The 18,728-nt window shown below is 43.3% G+C and overlaps 1 protein-coding gene across 2 annotated transcripts in view; it reads right to left on the reverse strand.

The window, feature by feature from the left end:
* DOP1B (DOP1 leucine zipper like protein B) overlaps positions 1 to 18,728 on the reverse strand; it is a 61,444-nt gene that overhangs the window by 2,953 nt on the left and 39,763 nt on the right. For both annotated transcript variants that reach the window (XM_058019214.1, XM_058019212.1), the window contains 20 exons: positions 17,878 to 17,978; positions 15,617 to 15,807; positions 12,017 to 13,601; positions 10,867 to 10,978; positions 10,301 to 10,489; positions 9,905 to 10,030; positions 9,322 to 9,456; positions 9,168 to 9,223; positions 8,768 to 8,872; positions 8,622 to 8,688; positions 7,823 to 7,964; positions 7,532 to 7,614; positions 6,523 to 6,632; positions 5,750 to 5,896; positions 5,402 to 5,463; positions 3,465 to 3,593; positions 2,055 to 2,191; positions 1,642 to 1,697; positions 1,007 to 1,144; positions 413 to 542 (listed from right to left, as the gene is read on the reverse strand). In XM_058019214.1, coding sequence (XP_057875197.1) covers positions 413 to 542; positions 1,007 to 1,144; positions 1,642 to 1,697; positions 2,055 to 2,191; positions 3,465 to 3,593; positions 5,402 to 5,463; positions 5,750 to 5,896; positions 6,523 to 6,632; positions 7,532 to 7,614; positions 7,823 to 7,964; positions 8,622 to 8,688; positions 8,768 to 8,872; positions 9,168 to 9,223; positions 9,322 to 9,456; positions 9,905 to 10,030; positions 10,301 to 10,489; positions 10,867 to 10,978; positions 12,017 to 13,601; positions 15,617 to 15,807; positions 17,878 to 17,978 — 3,801 coding nt within the window. The remainder of the gene's footprint in view (positions 1 to 412; positions 543 to 1,006; positions 1,145 to 1,641; positions 1,698 to 2,054; positions 2,192 to 3,464; positions 3,594 to 5,401; positions 5,464 to 5,749; positions 5,897 to 6,522; positions 6,633 to 7,531; positions 7,615 to 7,822; positions 7,965 to 8,621; positions 8,689 to 8,767; positions 8,873 to 9,167; positions 9,224 to 9,321; positions 9,457 to 9,904; positions 10,031 to 10,300; positions 10,490 to 10,866; positions 10,979 to 12,016; positions 13,602 to 15,616; positions 15,808 to 17,877; positions 17,979 to 18,728) is intronic.

Below are 18,728 nucleotides of genomic sequence, written 5' to 3' on the forward strand. Positions count from 1 at the left end.
AATCCCATTTCCAGACCAAAGGCCTTGAAACCAAGACTCCTGTCTTTCCTTGCTGAGCTCATTTATCTGTTGGAACTCAGAGATTCAGAAATTTTAAATAAAAAAATTTAAAAAACCCCAAAAAAGCGTTTGTTGAAAAATACTTTGCTTCCTTACAGAATTTCTGTCATGGAATGGCTTGGGGTGGGAGGGACATCAAGGATCAGCCAGGTCCAGGGGCAGGGACACCTTCATCCACCCCAGGCTGCTCCAAACCCCATCCAGCCTGGCCTTGGGCACTGCCAGGGATCCAGCCACAGCTTCTCCTCCTCTTCCTCACAGGAAATACCTAAAAATCCCCTGGATAACTTAAAATCCTGTGTTTGGAAAAGTCAAATAATGGATTAAAAATAAAAAGGAGAAGTTTCTTTACCCCATATTTCGTCTTGAGCAGGTCCATGATCCTCACGATGTGTGGTTGGCACTCCTGGTGGTTTTCCACCAGCTGGGAGGTGACAGGAGATGCTTCTGTGTCCACCTCTGGCACAAAGGCCCATTTGTACCTGGAATAAATGGGTTGATTCCTTAAAAAGGTGAAAATCCTTGTTTGGATCATGCCTTCTTTAGTGCAGCACGGCTGGTTTCCATAAAAATCTGTCATAAATGTTCTTCTTTGCTATTAATGAATTATTACATTACTAATTTGCCAATATTTAAATACAACCAGCTCCAAAACATTCCCAAGTGTGTGCAGATGGAAAACAACTCCACTTTCTCCTCTCCCAATTTTCCAGGTTCAGGAATCCTAAAGAGGATGGGGAAATCCTCCCACACCACAACCAAATTCTTCTCCCAAATCCCATTTACCACCATAAATTCAATACCACCATATATTCAATTCAATATCCATCACCCTACATCCAATATCAGCACTCCTAAAAGGAACTGAGGAAAGGCAAAATGAAATCTTGAGGAAAACACTTTTCTTTTTTAAGGATAAAGGAGCAAGAAGAGAAGAGGGACTCACATTTGGAAGAGCTGCATCCTGTCAGGGGGGAAGGAAAGTGCAGTGTCCAGGAATTTGCAGGCTGCCAGGTACAGGCACAGCTCCTTGGGCTGGATCTCAGCCCCTGAGCCTTTGCCTTTGCTCATTTTGCTGTTGCTCCTGTGTTTAAATTAAACAAAAAAAAGTCCCATTCAAACTCCAATCCACCCAAGGTTTTTCAGTCAGCACAAGAAGAATGCCCACATTTACACCAAGGAGCTCTTGGACAATTATTTTTATTCTGTAGGAGGCTCTTCTACAAGTATTTTTATTTTATTTTTGCTCTGCAGGAGCAAAATAATCTAGAATGTGCCCAAAAAATGGCAGCATCTTAAAAATATTCAACTGCCAACTTAGCATTTATTTCTGTACACAAGTAATACTTAGTAATTATATTTTTAAGCATATCACTGTTTTAGCTGCTAAAAAGAATCTAAATTATGATTTAGCAGTAATAGAAAAACAAAAATGCAATAGCAAAATGTCCTGATGGCTCCTCCCTATCCCAGAGAATTAATGAATTCATTTTAAAGAAATCTCTCAAACTCTTCTCCCTACGCCAGGGAATTAATTAAATTAATTAATTTTTTAAAAGTCTCTCAAATGGCAGCTCTTACTTTGCTGGTTCCTCTTCCTCAGTTAATTCTTCCTCCAGCTGTAGAAATGTCTGGATCTTGAAAGAAATAATTATTGAGAAGCTGAAATGTTCACACGGCTCAATCCCAACTAAAAGTGATGATTTACATTGAAAAGGAGCCTTTATGACATGTAACAAATGAATAATTCAGGCATGAATTCCATCAACAACACCAAAATTAATCCAAAAGGAATTTCCTAATGACAATTTAACTTTTCTCCTCCAAATTATCAGATTAATGTAAAACTGTGGAAAATTTTCCAAGCAGGGAAGAGGAAAGAGCTGAAACTGGGAAAAGCCACAGGCTGAATTTTTTCAAATGTAATTTTTATTTTTCAAATGTTCTTTTGAAATATAATTTTTTTTTTCAAATGTTCAAAACTTCTTTCTTACCAGTTCTGTGACCATGATTGGCCACAATGAGGTGAGATGCTGAGGGGAAATCCTCAAGAGGAGAACTCTGAAGAAGAGAAACATCTGGGCAGCCACCAGAGAGGTCTGGCCCACGCGGAGGTTCTCAGTCAGGCGTTCTGCAGAAGCATGAAAAGGGGGAAAAGTAAAATAAAAGCAGCATTTTAATGAATTTGTGTTGTTTGGGAATTCAGGTGTGGAATCATTGAATGGTTTGGCTTGGAAGGGACATTAAAGATCATCCAGTGCCATGGCAGGGACACCTCCCACTGTCCCCAGTGCCCAGCCTGGCCTTGGGCACTGCCAGGGGTGGAATTCCATGCCAGCCCTGCCAGGGAACAATTCCTCATGGCCAGGATCCCACCCAGCCCTGCCTTGTGGCAGTTTAAGGTCACTCCCTTGTCCTGTCACTCCTTGTGAAAGGTCCCTCTCCACCTTGTGGAAGGCGGCAAAACACAATTTTTATTGGATCATCAGCTTTGGGCTGAGTTCTTTGCCTTGTATTAACTGAGTTGGAATTCATACAAAGCCTGAGTGGGTTTATGGTGCACAAAATGTGATCAAAACTGGCATTTAATGAGCACAACAGCAGGTCAAGAGTGGCTGGAAGATTGCCATGAAATAATCCCAGTCCCAGAGCAAAGGTATTGTATTTGCAGGGACTCCTGTGGCAGGGAGGAATGATGGATCTGACTCCATGCTCTCTGAAGGCTGATTTATTATTTTATGACACTATATTATATTATATTATATTATATTAAAGAATGCTATACTAATGATACTAAAGAATACAGAAAGGATACTTATACAATGTTAGAAAGATAATAATGAAACCTCCTGACTCTCTCCAGAGCCCTGACACAGCTTGGCCCTGGTTGGCCAAAGAGTGAAAACAACTCACATGAAACCAATGAAACAATCACCTGTGGTAAACAATCTCCAAAGGAGTAAATACAGGTGAAGCAAATGAGATAAAAATTGTTTTCCTTTTCCTCTGAGGCCTCTCAGCTTCCCAGGAGAAAAATCCTGGATTAAGGGATTTTTCAGAGAATGTGAATGTGACACAAAGGCCTTGAAACCAAGATTCCTGTCTTTCCTTGCTGAGCTCATTTGTCTGTTGGAACTCAGAGATTATAAATTTTGTTCAAAATTAAAAAAAAAAAAACAAACCCAAAGCATGCATTGGAAAAGAGGTGACTTTGCCTTCTTACAGAATTTCTGTCATGGAATGGTTTGGGTTGGGAGGGACATCAAGGATCAGCCAGGTCCAGGGGCAGGGACACCTTCACCCACCCCAGGCTGCTCCAAACCCCATCCAGGCTGGCCTTGGGCACTGCCAGGGCTTTCTGTGGGGTTTGTGCTGCAGCCCAGGGAAGGGCAGTGGAGGCTCACCCTGGATCAGGGGCAGGTACAGGTGGTACTGGTCCATCTCTCCGCTGAAGACGGCGAACGCCTGGCGCTTCAGCAGCATGGCCTTCTGCTCACAGCTGGGGTACAGCTTCAGGGCACTGCTCTGCATGGCTGCAAGGCACAGCACAGTCAGCCACCCCTCAGGAACTGCCTCCTTTGGGGCTGCCCATCACCCCTGGATACTGAAATCTTCCAGAAAAAACTCTCCTGGGTCAGTTATCCACCACCCTCAGGAACTGCCTCCTTTGGGGCTGCCCATCACCCCTGGATACTGAAATCTTCCAGAAAAAACCCTCCTGGGTCAGTTATTCACCCCTCAGGAACTGCCTGCCTTTAGGGCTGCCCATCAGCCCTGGATACTGAAATCTTCCAGAAAAAAACTCTCCTGGGTCAGTTATCCACCACCCCTCAGGAACTGCCTCCTTTGGGGCTGCCCATCAGCCCTGCATCCTCAAATCTTCCAGAAAACAACTCTCCTAGGTCAGTTATTCACCCTTCAGGAACTGCCTCCTTTGGGGCTGCCCATCAGCCCTGGATACTGAAATCTTCCAGAAAAAAAACTCTCCTGGGTCAGTTATCCACCCCTCAGGAACTGCCTTTGGGGCTGCCCATCAGCCCTGCATCCTCAAATCTTCCAGAAAAAAAACTCTCCTGGGTCAGTTATCCACCACCCTCAGGAACTGCCTGGATCCTCAAATCTTCCAGAAAAAAACTCTCCTGGGTCAGTTATTCACCACCCTCAGGAACTGCCTCCTTTAGGGCTGCCCATCAGCCCTGCATCCTCAAATCTTCCAGAAAAAAACTCTCCTGGGTCAGTTATCCACCACCCTCAGGAACTGCCTTTGGGGCTGCCCATCAGCCCTGGATACTGAAATCTTCCAGAAAAAACTCTCCTGGGTCACTGACCGAGAATTGTAAAAGAAAACATGCAACTTTGTGATCTCATTTTTCAGCAAGACCCGTCTAAGACAAATCCTTTATTAATAATAGAATAGGTTTTTCTTCCCTACAAGTTTCCAAAGACTATTTTCACAGTTTTAGAAATGACAGCACAAATTGTAATTGAAGTCAGAACCACATTGCTAACTTTAGCAAGTCCAAAATTTGCAGTTATCTATTTACCATTGAAAAAAAATTATCTCAATTGAGCAATGCAAAATTCTGATAATTTACAGTATGCATTGTTGAAATTCCCAAGTGCTTGTTCTGTTCATTACCCAGCTCACAAATTATTACAAGCAAAATTGTCTTAAAAAAAGCACCTAAATTAAGTGAAGAACCTTTAAATGCAGTAACTCTCCTCACTAATAGCTCTAGCAAAAGTCACAAATCTGTTGTAACTTAGTTAAACCAAACTTGTCACAGCAGCCCCATCCCGTTGGTGTCTACACATAAACTGCCAGCACACAACACATAATAAAATTTGTCTTGTGTTATAACATAATTATTCTTTTAGAAAGGATGAAAAAGAGACTAAAGGTGCCTGAGGCCAATTTAAGGGGTCCCATCCCACCCTTTCCTGCAGGATTTGTTTTTCCCCACTCTCCTCAAGCCTGAATTAGAGGTCACAGCACAGCAGTGGGAGGTTTGCTGTGCTGCTCATGGCAGACAGCTGCAGAGTTTGCCAAAGTCTCCTCCTCAGAAAGGTCACACTTGGACACCTCACAACTAGAGCAAAATGTGAATGTGGGAGCCCAACAGAAGCACCTTTACAGCAAAACCTCCTCTGGTGTGTTTTAGACATGGCCAAAATCCAGATTTAACTCAGCTTTAGCTGGGAATCAAGTTCCCAAAATGGTCAATTGTGCACAGTCAGCACTTTATGGATAAATGAGTGTAATAAAAATGCACCCAAATGGCTCAAATGCAAATAGATTTCAAACTGAGGTAGAAACAAATGATCAGCAGCTGATACTTACTCATCAAATCCTTGAACATGGTTTTCTCATGTGTGAGGAGATGATCAATGATGGATCTCCAGCTGCAGGAGAGAAAGAAGGGATTAGATATCCAGGGAAAGCTGAGGTGTGGATTCACCTCAGAAATTATTTGGGTCAAACTTTTCATACAAGGGAACAATTTCCAGGCAGGATTTGTGTGCAGACTCTTGTCTGGAGCAGAATTAGTGCTGAGACCCATTGTTAACATCACCCCATTCCATAAGAATGCACTAAATGGAATTTTCTTCCCAACGTTACTCTTCTCCTTTAAAGCCTTTCCTTATAAATTCAGAATACAAGCTTGGAGTGCTGCAATTCCATTCTTACTGAGTGCAGGAAGTGTCCATCTGGAAGAAAGATGGATCCATGTACAATTCCAGCACTTCTTTCTTCCAGGCTCTCTTGGTGTAGGCGTATCCACTCAGGGAGCTGAGCAGCTGAGCACCAGCACGGAAACTGGGAACGTTGTAGGCACTGGGGGAGAGCACAGAAATGATCAATGTGGGCTTTTTGAAAGTTCCAAAATAGATCCCAGCTCACAAAAGGGTTGGTTTGAATGAGATCTTCAGGAAGGAATTGTTCCCTAGGAGGGTGGGAAGGGATGGGATGGAATTCCCAGAGCAGCTGGGGCTGCTGGATCCTTGGAAATGTTGAAAGCCAGGTTGGACACTGGGGCTGGGAACAGCCTGGCACAGTGGGAGGTGTCCCTGCCATGGCAGGGGTGGCACTGGGTGGGCTTTGAGGTCCCTTCCAACCCAAAACATTCCAGGACTCCATGCCCTGTGTCCCCACTGGGTAACATCCATCTCTCCCACATTTGTGAGGAAAAGTAGGAAGGGGATAGGGAGAGATGAAGTTTTTCTGCTTCCTGCTGGATCCTGGGACCTGTCCATGCTCTGCTGCCCATCCCCATCCCCTGACAGGCACAGAAAGGGGAGATCTGAGTAAAACCCAAAATCCCCGGTGGGTCAACCAGAGCTCAAACAACAACAGGTTCAGCTCCTGGGGGAAACACTGCTCAAACCCATTAGAATGGGAACAGAGAATGGAGAAACAAAAAGATGAGGGAGGGAAGATGGCAGGAGCAGGGAGGGACTGGCCTGTGGTTCCTCAGGTAGGGGAACACGAAGTAGAGCAGGCGGGAGATGAGGGGCACGGCCTTGTCCTTCTCGTCACTGCGGTACACCACGTCCAGCAGGGAGGCCAGCACCTGCACGGGGACACAGAGCTCTGCACACACTGCTGCCACTGCTGCCAGGCTTCCAGCCACGTTCAGCATGGAAATCTGTGCAGTGCAACAGCCCCCAAAAGACTGGCACTCCTGTTTAATGTAGCAGGAAAATCCCATTCACAGAACTCACAGAATTCCCAGAATCTCTGGTTTGGGAGAGACCTCCAAGACCATCGAGTCCAGCCCAGCCCCAACTGAACCCTGGCCCCCAGTGCCACATCCAGGCTTTGTTAAACACACCCAGGCATGGGGACTCCACCCCCTCCCCGGGCAGCCATTCCAGAACTTTCTCACCCTGGCTGCAAAAACCTTTTCCCTGCTCTCCAGCCTGTATTTCCCTTGGTGCAGCTCGAGGCTGTGTGCTCTGGGTGTGTCAGTGCTGCTGCAGACAGAGCCCAGCCCCAGGTGAGCACAGGCACCTTTCAGGAGCTGTGAGAGTGATGGGGGCAGCCCTGAGTCTCCTTTTCTGCAGGCTGAGCACCCCCAGCTCCCTCAGGGCTTCCTCACAGGGTTTGTGTTCCCAGCCCCTCTCCAGCCTCGTTGCCTCCTCTGGATGCACTCAAACATCCCAAGGTCCTTCCTGAATTTGAGGCCATTTCCTCTCCTCCTTTCACTTGGACACGGCAGCAGAGCCCAACCCCCCTCAGTGCCCCTCGTGTCAGGGAGTTGTGCAGAGCAATTCACAGAATTCACAAAATTCCCAGAATCCCAGAATGACCAGGTTGGGAGAGACCTCCAAGACCATCAAGTCCCACCCAGCCCAACTGAGCCCTGGCCCCCAGTGCCACATCCAGGCTTTGCCAAGGCACCTTTAGGAGCTGTGCAGAGTGATAAAATCCTCAGCTTAAAACCCCCACAGATGAGAGGGCCCCACTGACCTCTGCCAGCAGAGAAAGGGCTTGGACACTGTAGATTGAAGGAGCAGAGGCAGAAACCATTGAAGATGGTGCCACTGATGTATCTAAAAAAAGTAAAATAATCGAGTTTTCTCTTCAGACAGGTTTAAATGCTGCTGTTTGTTAATCTGCTGCCCAAACAGAGCATTTATGTGCAAATTGGTGTTACATGAAATATGAAATCATGCAAACCACACATCATCAAACCCCTCGTGCTCCTCACTGCCTTCAGCAGAGGACAGGGAGCAGCAGAGTCAGGGAAAGTCAAGTTACCATTGACATCCTCCGTGTTGAACTCATCTGGTAAAATCTGAGGCTGAGCTTTCACTTCCAAATTCCTGCTCAGCCAACTGGTCTGCTCCAGGGAAGAACCAGCAATGGTCCCCACAGCCTCCAGGATCTTCTGGGTCACCTCCTGTAATGCAACCAAAGTGGCATCAGGTATTTAATAGGTATGATTAATTCCCAGGGAAATGAGGAGCTGCAATGAAACCAAATTCAAACAAAGCAAGGCAGAGGCTGTAAAATTACATTTTCTGTCATTTTGTTGGGAAGACTCTGAAGCAGAAGGGGAGATTGAATTTCTTTGTTGGCACATGAAACCCAAACCCAGCCAGGTAAAACCCACCCAGTGTTCAAACTGTGCTGGTGAAATAAGGCAGAACAGGAGGAGGATCCTGCTCTGCTCCTTTCTTTACACAGCTGAGCTCAGAGTCATTCCCACTGCCAAGCCCAGCTGGGAACTCCAAGGGTTCATTAATTTTCCTAGACAGCTTGGAGATTTCAATGTCCACACACACAACTTGAACTCATGACATCCCACTTGTGTTACCAGCACAGTTTGAGAAAAATAAAAAAAAAAAAAAACCAATCCAGATTTGAAAAGATTTCAAGCATTTGGGACAAAATTCTGTTTGATTCTCGTGTTTGAGTCTGCCCTGTTCACCAGGCCTCAGCCAAAATGTGTGGATGCACATCCAGGCACTCCCCAAACACAGGAATTCAGATCCAAGCACAGATCAGATCATCTCCACTTGTTCAGAACTACAAGGAGAATTTGAACCCTCTGTACCTGCAGGTCCTTCTGGTCCTTTTTGTTCTCCAGGGTGGGTGTCCTCGTCACAAAGTCATTCAGGATGCTGGGGGAGAGCAGAGCACCCTCAGTTAGGAATTACAAGTGTGAAGGCCCAGAGGAACCTCTGCTCTCTCCCACAGTACCTGAGGAGAAGGAAGTGGCCAGGAGGAGCCAAGCTCAGCTGCACTGACTCTCTGAGGAGCCCCAACAAGGGCTGGAAATTCTCCTGCAGGGCTGGGACGGGCAGTCTGCCAAAAAAAATAAAACCAAAGCACACCTGAGTGAAGGTGGAGTCAAGGAAAGGACAAAAACCAACAAATAAGAGGAACTTGGTGGCCTGAAAGCTTTAGGATCAGTGCTGCCCTTCCTGAGTGTCAGTGTGACAGCCCTGGCACTCTGTGTGTGTGTCAACAACCAAGGGACAACACAATTCCTGCAGAGAAATGTTCTGGGACATGGAGATCAAAGGACAGAAAATGGCAATGCTGGCTGTTCCCTCCTTGGAGTCAAACAGAAAATTCTCTTTTAGAAGGAATGAGTTACCTCTGAATGAAAGCAAAACTGAACTGCAGCATTGGGATATCCACCAGAGAGGGTTTCTGAAAAACAAAAGCAAACCCACACTTATTTGTTATCTTCTTTTCTTCTTCCTTTGGCCGTGTAAAAGAGCTGTTTAAAAATGCAGAACATGTCATACCTCCTCCCCCTTGATCTGTGCTGGTTTCCTCACCACCTCTTTGACCAGACACAAGATGGTGTCAATTTTCAGTGTGCTCAGGGCACAAATTAAATCCACCAGAATGAGCTGGGATGCACTGGCCACGGGGAGAATCTGACAAGAGGAAACAAAACACAACACACACGTTTCACAATGAAATGTAAACTACAGAGGAAAATCAAACCCAGCCCTTGCCATTAAAGATCTCCCAACACCTCATGAAACAAACTGGGTTCTGCCCCAGTGAGAGCAGGAAAGGAAAAGTTCTCCCCAGAACAAATAATGATTTCCAGAGAACACAGCTCTCATTTTCTCTGGAAATTGAGCTGATTAATGCTTTAAAATATAATTGGCCAATTGCAATCCAGTATTGAATAAAAAATGGCTTTTACTCTCAGGTTTAATTGCAGTCCTGATGCTTTTTCTAACTAAGAGGATTTCAGATTTTTCAGTCCTATTTAAAAAACCCCAAAGAATCTACAAACAGAGCTGAGAACTGACCACATAAATGTAACATTTGCCCTTCTTTAGGAAATAAAAAGGTGCTTTTCTTTAGCTTCACCTTGGTTTTACTGTGACTCCTGTGAGGTTTTTTGCTGCTCCACACTGCTGCAGTTGCTGCCATCAGCTGCATTCCAAGGTGTGCTGTCAAGGGGTTCAGGAAATCCAATATTTTCGTTCTTAATGTCTGTAAAAGGAGGAAAAGAATTACTAATGTCAGGCATCTAAAGATCAGCTCCTGGTTTATAAAATATTATTTCTTTTTCTAGGATATACAGAAAATATGGTATGCTCAATTCCCAGGGAAATAAGGAGCTGCAGTGAAACCAAATCCCATGTAAAAATAAAAGTTTAAAACCAGTAAAAATGAAAGAACAATAAAAGAACTCAATGTAAAATGCACTGAGGGGGATGAGGAGCTAAAAAAAAAAAATCAGGATTTTAAAAGAGCTCCTACCTTGGTTGCTTTGAAGTAGACTGAAGAGGAGCCTTTAGTTGTCCCAAAGAAGTCAGTTGGTCTTTTTTGGGAGTCTTCCCTCTTGATGACCCCCCAGAGCAGGCTCAGGGTGTTCATAATCCTGGGCAGCTCCTCCAGGATGGCATTCCTGGCATTCCTCAGGTTGGCAGGTTCAGCTGAACAGGATGACTGGGAGAAAAAAAAAAAAACCCAAAATATCAATTTAAAATAATGTCCTATGCACAAGAGCCTAAAAATTGTAGGGAAAACATCAAAACATTACAAACCCAAACACTGTAAACACAAAACATTATAAACCCGAAAGGAAATAAACCAGTTTGTAAAGGATAGAGGACTGATATTTGCATCACCAAGATCTTTGTGAACAATGACTTAAAATTCACTTTGCAGGCTGCAAATTCAGAAAAACTGAGCTCAGTCCTTTCACTGTGAGTCAGTTCAGATCTTTGGGAGTGCTCTGTGGCCTCTCCAAGGTTATTTCCTTGTACAGTTCCCCGTTTCTGTTCACCTGGGAGGGAAGGGGATGTGGCTCTGCTGTCATGTACCTTTTTTGTTGGATGGGGATGATCCAGCAGGCAGAAGTGCCCGATGGTTGTCAGCCCTTCCAGAAGGGTCAGGGGGTAATCAGGAGTCACATTTTCTCTTTTAGAAGTGAAGCTTTGGGAGGGAGGAAAAAAACCCAAACATGTTAATAAGGCAAGTGGTATTTTCTTGATTAAAAATTCCTGTTTCTATTCCACAGCTAAAACTGGAGGGAATATTAGGAATATTAGGTCAGGAATATGAAAATGAAGGGATCCATAAATCTGGGAGCTTTTATACTTGGATGGAAGGCAGAGGGAGCCAGGAAATATCAGAGCTGCTGCTCCTCTCTCCTCTCTTCCTCCAGGTGCAGCAAGAATTAAGGATCAAACTCTGGGAGCCACAGTGCTGACCCAGGGAGTTCCTACACATTCCCAGCTCTGTGGAAAGGAGAATTAAAGGAATAACAAATCCCCCCTTGTCACAGACACATTTTTTGAAAAATCCTTTCCTTAGGATTTTTCCTCCTGAGATGCTGAGAGGCCTCAGGAACAAAATGCAAACATTGATTATCTGCTGCTGTGGGATGCAACAGGTGCATCTGGGATTGGTCTCATGGGGTTGTTTCTGATTAATGGCCAATCACAGTCAGCTGGCTCAGACTCTCTGAGACACAAGCCTTTGTTATTGATTCCATTCTTTTTCTATTCTTAGCCAGCCTTCTGATGAAATCCTTTCTTCTATTCTTTTAGTATAGTTTATATATCATAATAAAGATATATCATAATAAATATATATATCATAAATATATATATAAAAATATATAAATAAATATAAATATATGATAAATATATATTTTTATATATATTTATATTTATATAATATATATATAAATATATATTATATATTATATATAATATATATATTATATATAATATTATATATAAATATATATAATATATATATTTATATAATATATATTATATATTATATATAATATATATTATATATATAATATTATATATATAAAAATATATATAATATATATATTTATATATTTATATATATATATATATAATAAATCAAGCTTTCTGAAACACGGAGTCAGATCCTCATCTCCTCCCTCTTCCTCAGACCCCTGTGAACACAGTCACAGCCCCTGGTGGCTCTTACCTGGCCGATGTTTTGGCAGAAGTCTTCACAGCCTCATTCTCATACTGCTTGACAAGCTCATCCAGGTTCTTACAGATCTGCACCACAAATGGGGCCACGGTCCAGCCCAAGGACCTCCCAAAGTAGGGCAGGGAGCTGGTGACCAAGGCCACCCACGTGGGGTGCATCCCATGGCCGTACTCGGGCTGGAGCCCCCTCACCACGGCAGAGACAAACAAGCCCTGGGAGGTGATGGGGTGTGGGTACACGTACTGCATGGCCCCGATGGCCTGCTGGAAGTTCAGAGCCTGCTGCCACTCCTTGGACAGGTCTGGCTGGTTCTCCTGCTCCTCAGGCCTCTGGCCAAGGTGGTGCTCCAGGACAATCAACACCTGCAGCAGCTTCAGCAGCTCAATCTGGAGAGGGTGCTCGCTCCAGATCTGATCGTGGCCAAAATTGATGAGGCTCTCCTGGAGGATCTCCTGCTCCTGGGGGTTGGTGGCACCAGCCAGCAGCTGGTAGCGCTTGTGGCTGACGTACATGGAGGCCGAGAGCGAGAGCAGCACCAGCTCCTGCACCTGGCACCGCCCCAGCAGCTCCCGGATCAGCTCCGCGCTCCTGGGCTCGCCCGCCTTGGCCGTGCTGGCCAGCTGGGCCATCATCCTGATGAGCACCTCCACGCTCTTGACCTGCACGTCCCTGTTGGCCAGCAGGTCCCTGTGGCTCAGGGGCAGGCAGCAGGGGTAGTAGGAGCGCAGGAAGCGCAGGCACAGCGAGGTGAGCAGCTCGATCAGCAGCGAGTGCGGGCACGCCGCCGGAGACTGAGGCTGCAGCTTCCCGTAGAAACTCTGCCCTACCAGAGCTTCCTGGTGGCGAGCCAAGAGGTTGTAGATGAGGTTCAGGTGTGCTGTGGAGCTGGTGTCCACGCTGGTGGTGGCCACAGCCTCCATGAACTCCTTGGGGTTGGTTTTGAGCACGGCCTCCAGCACGGAGAAGGCGTAGAGCACCCGCCGGGAGTCGTAGGGCTGCAGGTACAGCAGGGTGTGCTTGAACAGGGCCTCTGCCATCTCCTGCTTCTCCTTCTGCTGCCTCAGCAGCCTGCTCTGGGCCATCTCCTGCAGCTCCAGCTCCATCTCCTCGTCGCTGGACAGAGACTCCGAGGCCTGAGTCCTCTCGGAGTCGGCCCTGACGAGGTTGAGCCCCGCGCCGGACCCGGAGCTCTCGGAGGCACTGAGGGAGTTCCCGTGCCCTGGGGCCTCCCTGCCATCGGCCGCAGCCTCCCTGCCCTCGCTGCTCACCTCCTGCAGCTCCAGGGAGGGGGACAAGGAGGAGGTGTTGTCACTGTCGTGGCCTGTGCTGGTGTCTGCAGACTCCGTGTGCTCGCTGTTGTCCTGGTCGCCCTCAGTGTCCTGGGAAGATCCGTCGTTGTCAGGCTGCTCAGCTTTCAGCTCTGCTTTCTCTGGGTCAGTTTCCACTTCTGCCCAAATCGCTTCTCTGTCCACAGCAGTGAACTGGCTCAAGGGAAGGTTTTCCTCAGAATTGCTCTCAGAGATGCCAGACTCTTTCAGAGGGGCCTTTTTCTTGCAAAGCCAATCACGAACATAGTCTGAAAAAAAGATTTTTTTCATTTAATTTCTATTTCACACATAAAATCATGTCACAGTCTGGCTTAGAAGTTATCTTTAAGGGTCATTTAGTCAACACATCATGCTTTATATTCAATAAAATGTTTTTAAAAAAGTTTATAAAGCTACTTTGCTCCAGTCCAGTATTAATTGTGATGAGTGGGGATAAAAAATGGACAAGAATTACACCTAAGGCAAGAATTATTTCTCTTTTAAAGTGGTTAAAGAGCAGTGCTAACCTACTGCAAAAAGAACAGCATCAAAACATAAAGTATTTTTGGCTGAGACACTCCAAGAGTGACAATTGCCTTTTTTATGCTTCCTGAACATTAAATATTTGTGGAGATCAGGAGGGCAATGAGAAGAATGGCAGCAGAGGATTGATTAATTAATTAATTAAATGTTTTCCTTGATTAAATGCTGTGGAACAAGGAAGGAATAGACTAGCTCTGTGTTTCTATAGCAGCCCTGTGGATGCTTTAATTGTGTGACATTTATTTGTCAACTGACACCAAGAAATGATGCTAAAAGCACAGCCTGGTGACAGGCACAGGACAGGGGACAGGAGACAGAAAATGTGACAGTGACAGTGCAAGAGTGACAATAATATAGTATAATAAAGTAATTAATCAGCCTTTTGATATCCATGGAGCCCTCCTCATCATTTCTCCCTGCCACGGGGGTGGCCTGCTTTTCCAACAGGCCCAGTGGTTCCAGGGGACGTATATAGTAATATAGTATTATATATATATATATATAAATATTATATATTTTTATATTTTATATATTATATCAATATCTAGATAGATAGATAGATAGATATATAGTATAATTAAGTAATTAATTAGCCTTCTGATATCAATGGAGTCTGCCTCATCATTTCTCCCTGCCACGGGGGTCGCCTGCTTTTACAACAGGCCCAGTGGAACCTCGGGAGGTATGTAGTAATATAGTATTTTATATATATATATACACACACACACATATATAGTGTGTGTGTATATATATATATATATATATACATACACACACAGTATATATAGTATATAGTATATATATAGTATATATATATACTATATACTATATAGTGCATATATATAATAATTTATACATATTATAATATACTATATATTATGTATATAGTATATATAGGTATCATAAATAATATAGTATAATAAATAGTATTATATAATATATATACTATATACTATTTATACTATATGTACTATCTACTACATATACTATTTATATATATAAATAGTAATAATATAATATAATATAATATAATATAATATAATATAATATAATATAATATAATACAATACAATATAATACAATATAATATAATATAATATAATATAATATAATATAATATAATATAATATAATATAATATAATATAATATAATATAATGTAATATAATATAATATAATATAATATAATATATAATCTAGTATAACTAATTAATTAGCCTTCTGATACCAATGGAGTCCTCCTCATCATTTCTCCCTGCCCTGGGGGTGGGCTGCTTTTCCACCAGGCCCAGCGGGACCTGGGGAGGTATGTAGTAATATAGTATTATATATATATATATATACAGAGAGAGAGAGAGAGAGAGAGAGTATATATACTATATAGTATATAGCGTGTGCATATATATATGTGTGAGTGTGTGTGTGTGTATATATAGAGTACATATATAATATATATTATATATATGCTATACAGTATATATATGCTATATAGTATATATCGTGTATATATAGGTCTATAGTATAATAAATAATATAGTATAATAAATATAACATAGTATAATAAATTGCATAATATTATATATATAATATATATATGCTATATACTATTTATACTCTCTCTATATAAGTACTATAATATAGTATAATAAATAATGTAGTATAATAAAGTATATCATTATCCTTCTGACACCCATGGAGTCCTCCTCATCATCCCTCCCTTGCACAGGGATCCCCTGTGGTACCTGTGGGGGCGCCGCGGCCGAGGCAGCCCAGGGAGGTGCGCTGGGTGCGCGGGTGCAGCAGCAGCAGCAGCACGGGCTCCAGGATCCGCGCCACGTCGCTCAGGGACAGCGCCCGCAGCAGCCAGCCCTGCGCCGCCGCCCCGATGGCCCCGTCCGAGCACGTCAGGCTGTCCAGCACCACGAACAGGGACCTGTGGGGATGGGGGGGATGCCTCAGCGCTGCTGGGAGGCACTGGGGAAATCTCCCGGAAATTCTGATTTAGGTGAAGTGGACGTCTTTGAGTTAAGTGTCTGGTTTGCACACGCTGCTGTTTGGTCTGACTGCCCGTTCTCGCAAAAAGCCTGCGCTCGGAGAAACTGCTACAGGACAGAGATAAGGGAGGACACTTGAACTCTGAAACAGACAGAGGCTGCTGTGGGAAACGGGGCAGGATCACCCACGAGTTCTTTCTGATACGAAAAAATTATTAGCAAATGTCACATGAAATCAGTGGAATGAATATGGATGAACCTATTGAATATGCATGAACCTATTGTGAAATTGAATGCATATGGATTTGAGAGGGAGATAAAAAAGGATCTGGAGTTCCCAGAGGCAGCATGCCTTATTAAGAAGAATAAACATAAACATAAACATAAACATAAACACAAACACAATATTAGTATTTATGTAATAAACATACAGGCTTTACAACTTTCAAAAAAGTTGTGGAGTTTGTTTGTTTCCCCACATCAGCAGCTTTTCTGACTTTACAAATCCTTTACTGCATTGATGCGGGAAATGGATTTCTCACACTTTAGTGCATGGATTCTTACTCATTATTTTATAGATTAGTGGGCGGATTCTTACAAATCCATTCTTACAAGTCTTACAATGCATTCTTACAAATCCATTTCTCACACATTAATGCATAACTCTGAACTCCTTATAAAGTGTTAGTTACTGTTGATGCCTTCATCAGGTTTAGCTTTCATTTATTCCAGATTTTGTACTGCTTATATAACTCTGAACTTCATATGAAGTGTTAGCAAGTTCTCCTCAGAGTTCAGTCACACAAAACAATCCTTTTCCAGGCCCAAAAGGACACAAACAGCAGCAAATTGAGGAGAGCAAACTGGAAGGGTGGGACTGCATAACCTGGAGCTGTAATTGGACAATTAACCCCAACATGGAAATGGACCAAACCCTATAAAAGTGAGAAAACTCCTGACCCCAGGCCCATCTTGGGTCCATCTTGGGTGTAGCCTCAGCTGGGCTCTTGCACTGCCCAAGGTGTATCCTTTAAAGGCCTTTTAAATGAATCCCTACTTTATTCCTTTAACACTGCCCTGCCTCTGCTCCAGGCAGCCTTTAAGGCATCACTGTCTCCACATTTTGGTCAGACCAAACAATCCCCCCAGGCCTGAGATCCAGGGACACCCCACAGCCTCAGGCCCTGAAAATACAAACAAAAGTGAATTGGGGGGAGCAAACTGGGGGTGAATGACTTCATTACCTGAAGCTGTAACTCGAGAATTAACCCCTGATATGTAAATGACCAAACTGATAATTGTGTGAAACTCTGGTGAGCATTGTCCAGCTTGGGTGAGGCCTCTGGGGGCTTCTGAGTGCCCCAGGTGTATCTGGGGAGCCTTTAATGAATACCTGCTCTTATTCTCTTCATCTTGGCTAGCCTCTGCTCTAGGGAGCCACTGCAAGGCATCACCAGCACCAAGGACAGCTGAAATCCCTAAAATAAGTCAAATCAAGCAATAAAATCCTGGCAGGGAACACACCCAGAGCGTGCTCAATGGCTGAGGTCTGCTCCAACAGCTTTGGCCAAGCAGCTTTTCCTGGACTGAGTTCAGGAATTGTACAAGCAAGGCCACACAAATCCTCCCACTTTTCAAGTTCTTTCCCATATTTATTTGCTTTTATCCCATAGGAAGTAAAACTAAACTAAGATTTTTATTTTTACAAGGAGCTGGTATTATTTTCTTTGGAAGGCAAATTTAATTCACTCCAAGATTAAAAAAAAAAATGCTCTCCAGAAAAGCTCCTTCTCCTTTATGAAGCTCTTTCTACTTTTACAGCAACTTCCTTCACCCAGAAAAACCACAGAGTATGCAGAGTGTCCTGCAAAGATAAACTCCAAGGAAGTGGAAAATGTTCTTTTTGTTCATTTTTTTATGCTCCCTAGAGAGAACTCCTCCCCACCTCAGAAAAGAGAATAAAGCATGATATAAATAAATATAAAAAATGCAAATGGGAGTGGAAATACCTGTCAAAGGAGCGATTGTGGGAGGTCACTCTGCTGCCCTGGATCTCCCTGGTCAGGTGCCACATGACAGAGAATCTGAACAGAGCTTCCAGCCTTGTCCCCTTGGCAAGGAAAAAAAGGAGATTTAGGGAGGTTTCCAAGTTGAAACAAAATTGGAATACATTGGTTATTGGTGGGAAGCTTTAAAAATGTTTGCAAACTTCTATGTTGCAAAATTGCAAGGACAGGAGAACAATAGCAAAGACTGGTTAAAGTTTTATTGTGCAAAATGTTCTGTCAGCTGTTAAAGAACTGTGCTGTCATTGTATTAGGGAAGGAAAATAATTAATAACTAGCTCACTTAGAATACAGCTTATTGTGAGATCAAATACTATAAAATCAAGCTAAAATAAAGTGATTTTACAGATATTGGTAGAGCTGGGGCAGTGGGAAATCATGACAAAAACTACAGGATTTGTGCTTGAACTAAAAACCCCAGCTAATATCCAGGGCTAGATTTTGTATCCAGAGATTAAGCCCAGCACTAATCCCATGCTGAACAAATCCCAGGGAATTGTAAAAGCATGGACAGAGCCTGTCAGACTCTTGGAAAACATAACAACTATAAAAAACCATTCCTCCACATTGCTAACAATTCATTCTAAACCCCTTGAATAAATAAAGCATTTAATCCACATTCCTTCCTAAACATCCTTTAAACACCAAAAATGAAAAAATCCTTAGCTCTATAAAAATAAATGTTTCGATCAAATTCAACATTGTTATACTTAAAATATAAACATATATTATAAAAATCTATAACATAAATACAAAATAAAGATATAAAGTAAATAAATGTAATAATATAAATA

The sequence above is a fragment of the Melospiza georgiana genome, chromosome 2, assembly GCF_028018845.1.
Source record: "Melospiza georgiana isolate bMelGeo1 chromosome 2, bMelGeo1.pri, whole genome shotgun sequence".
NCBI classification, from domain to species: Eukaryota; Metazoa; Chordata; class Aves; order Passeriformes; family Passerellidae; genus Melospiza; species Melospiza georgiana.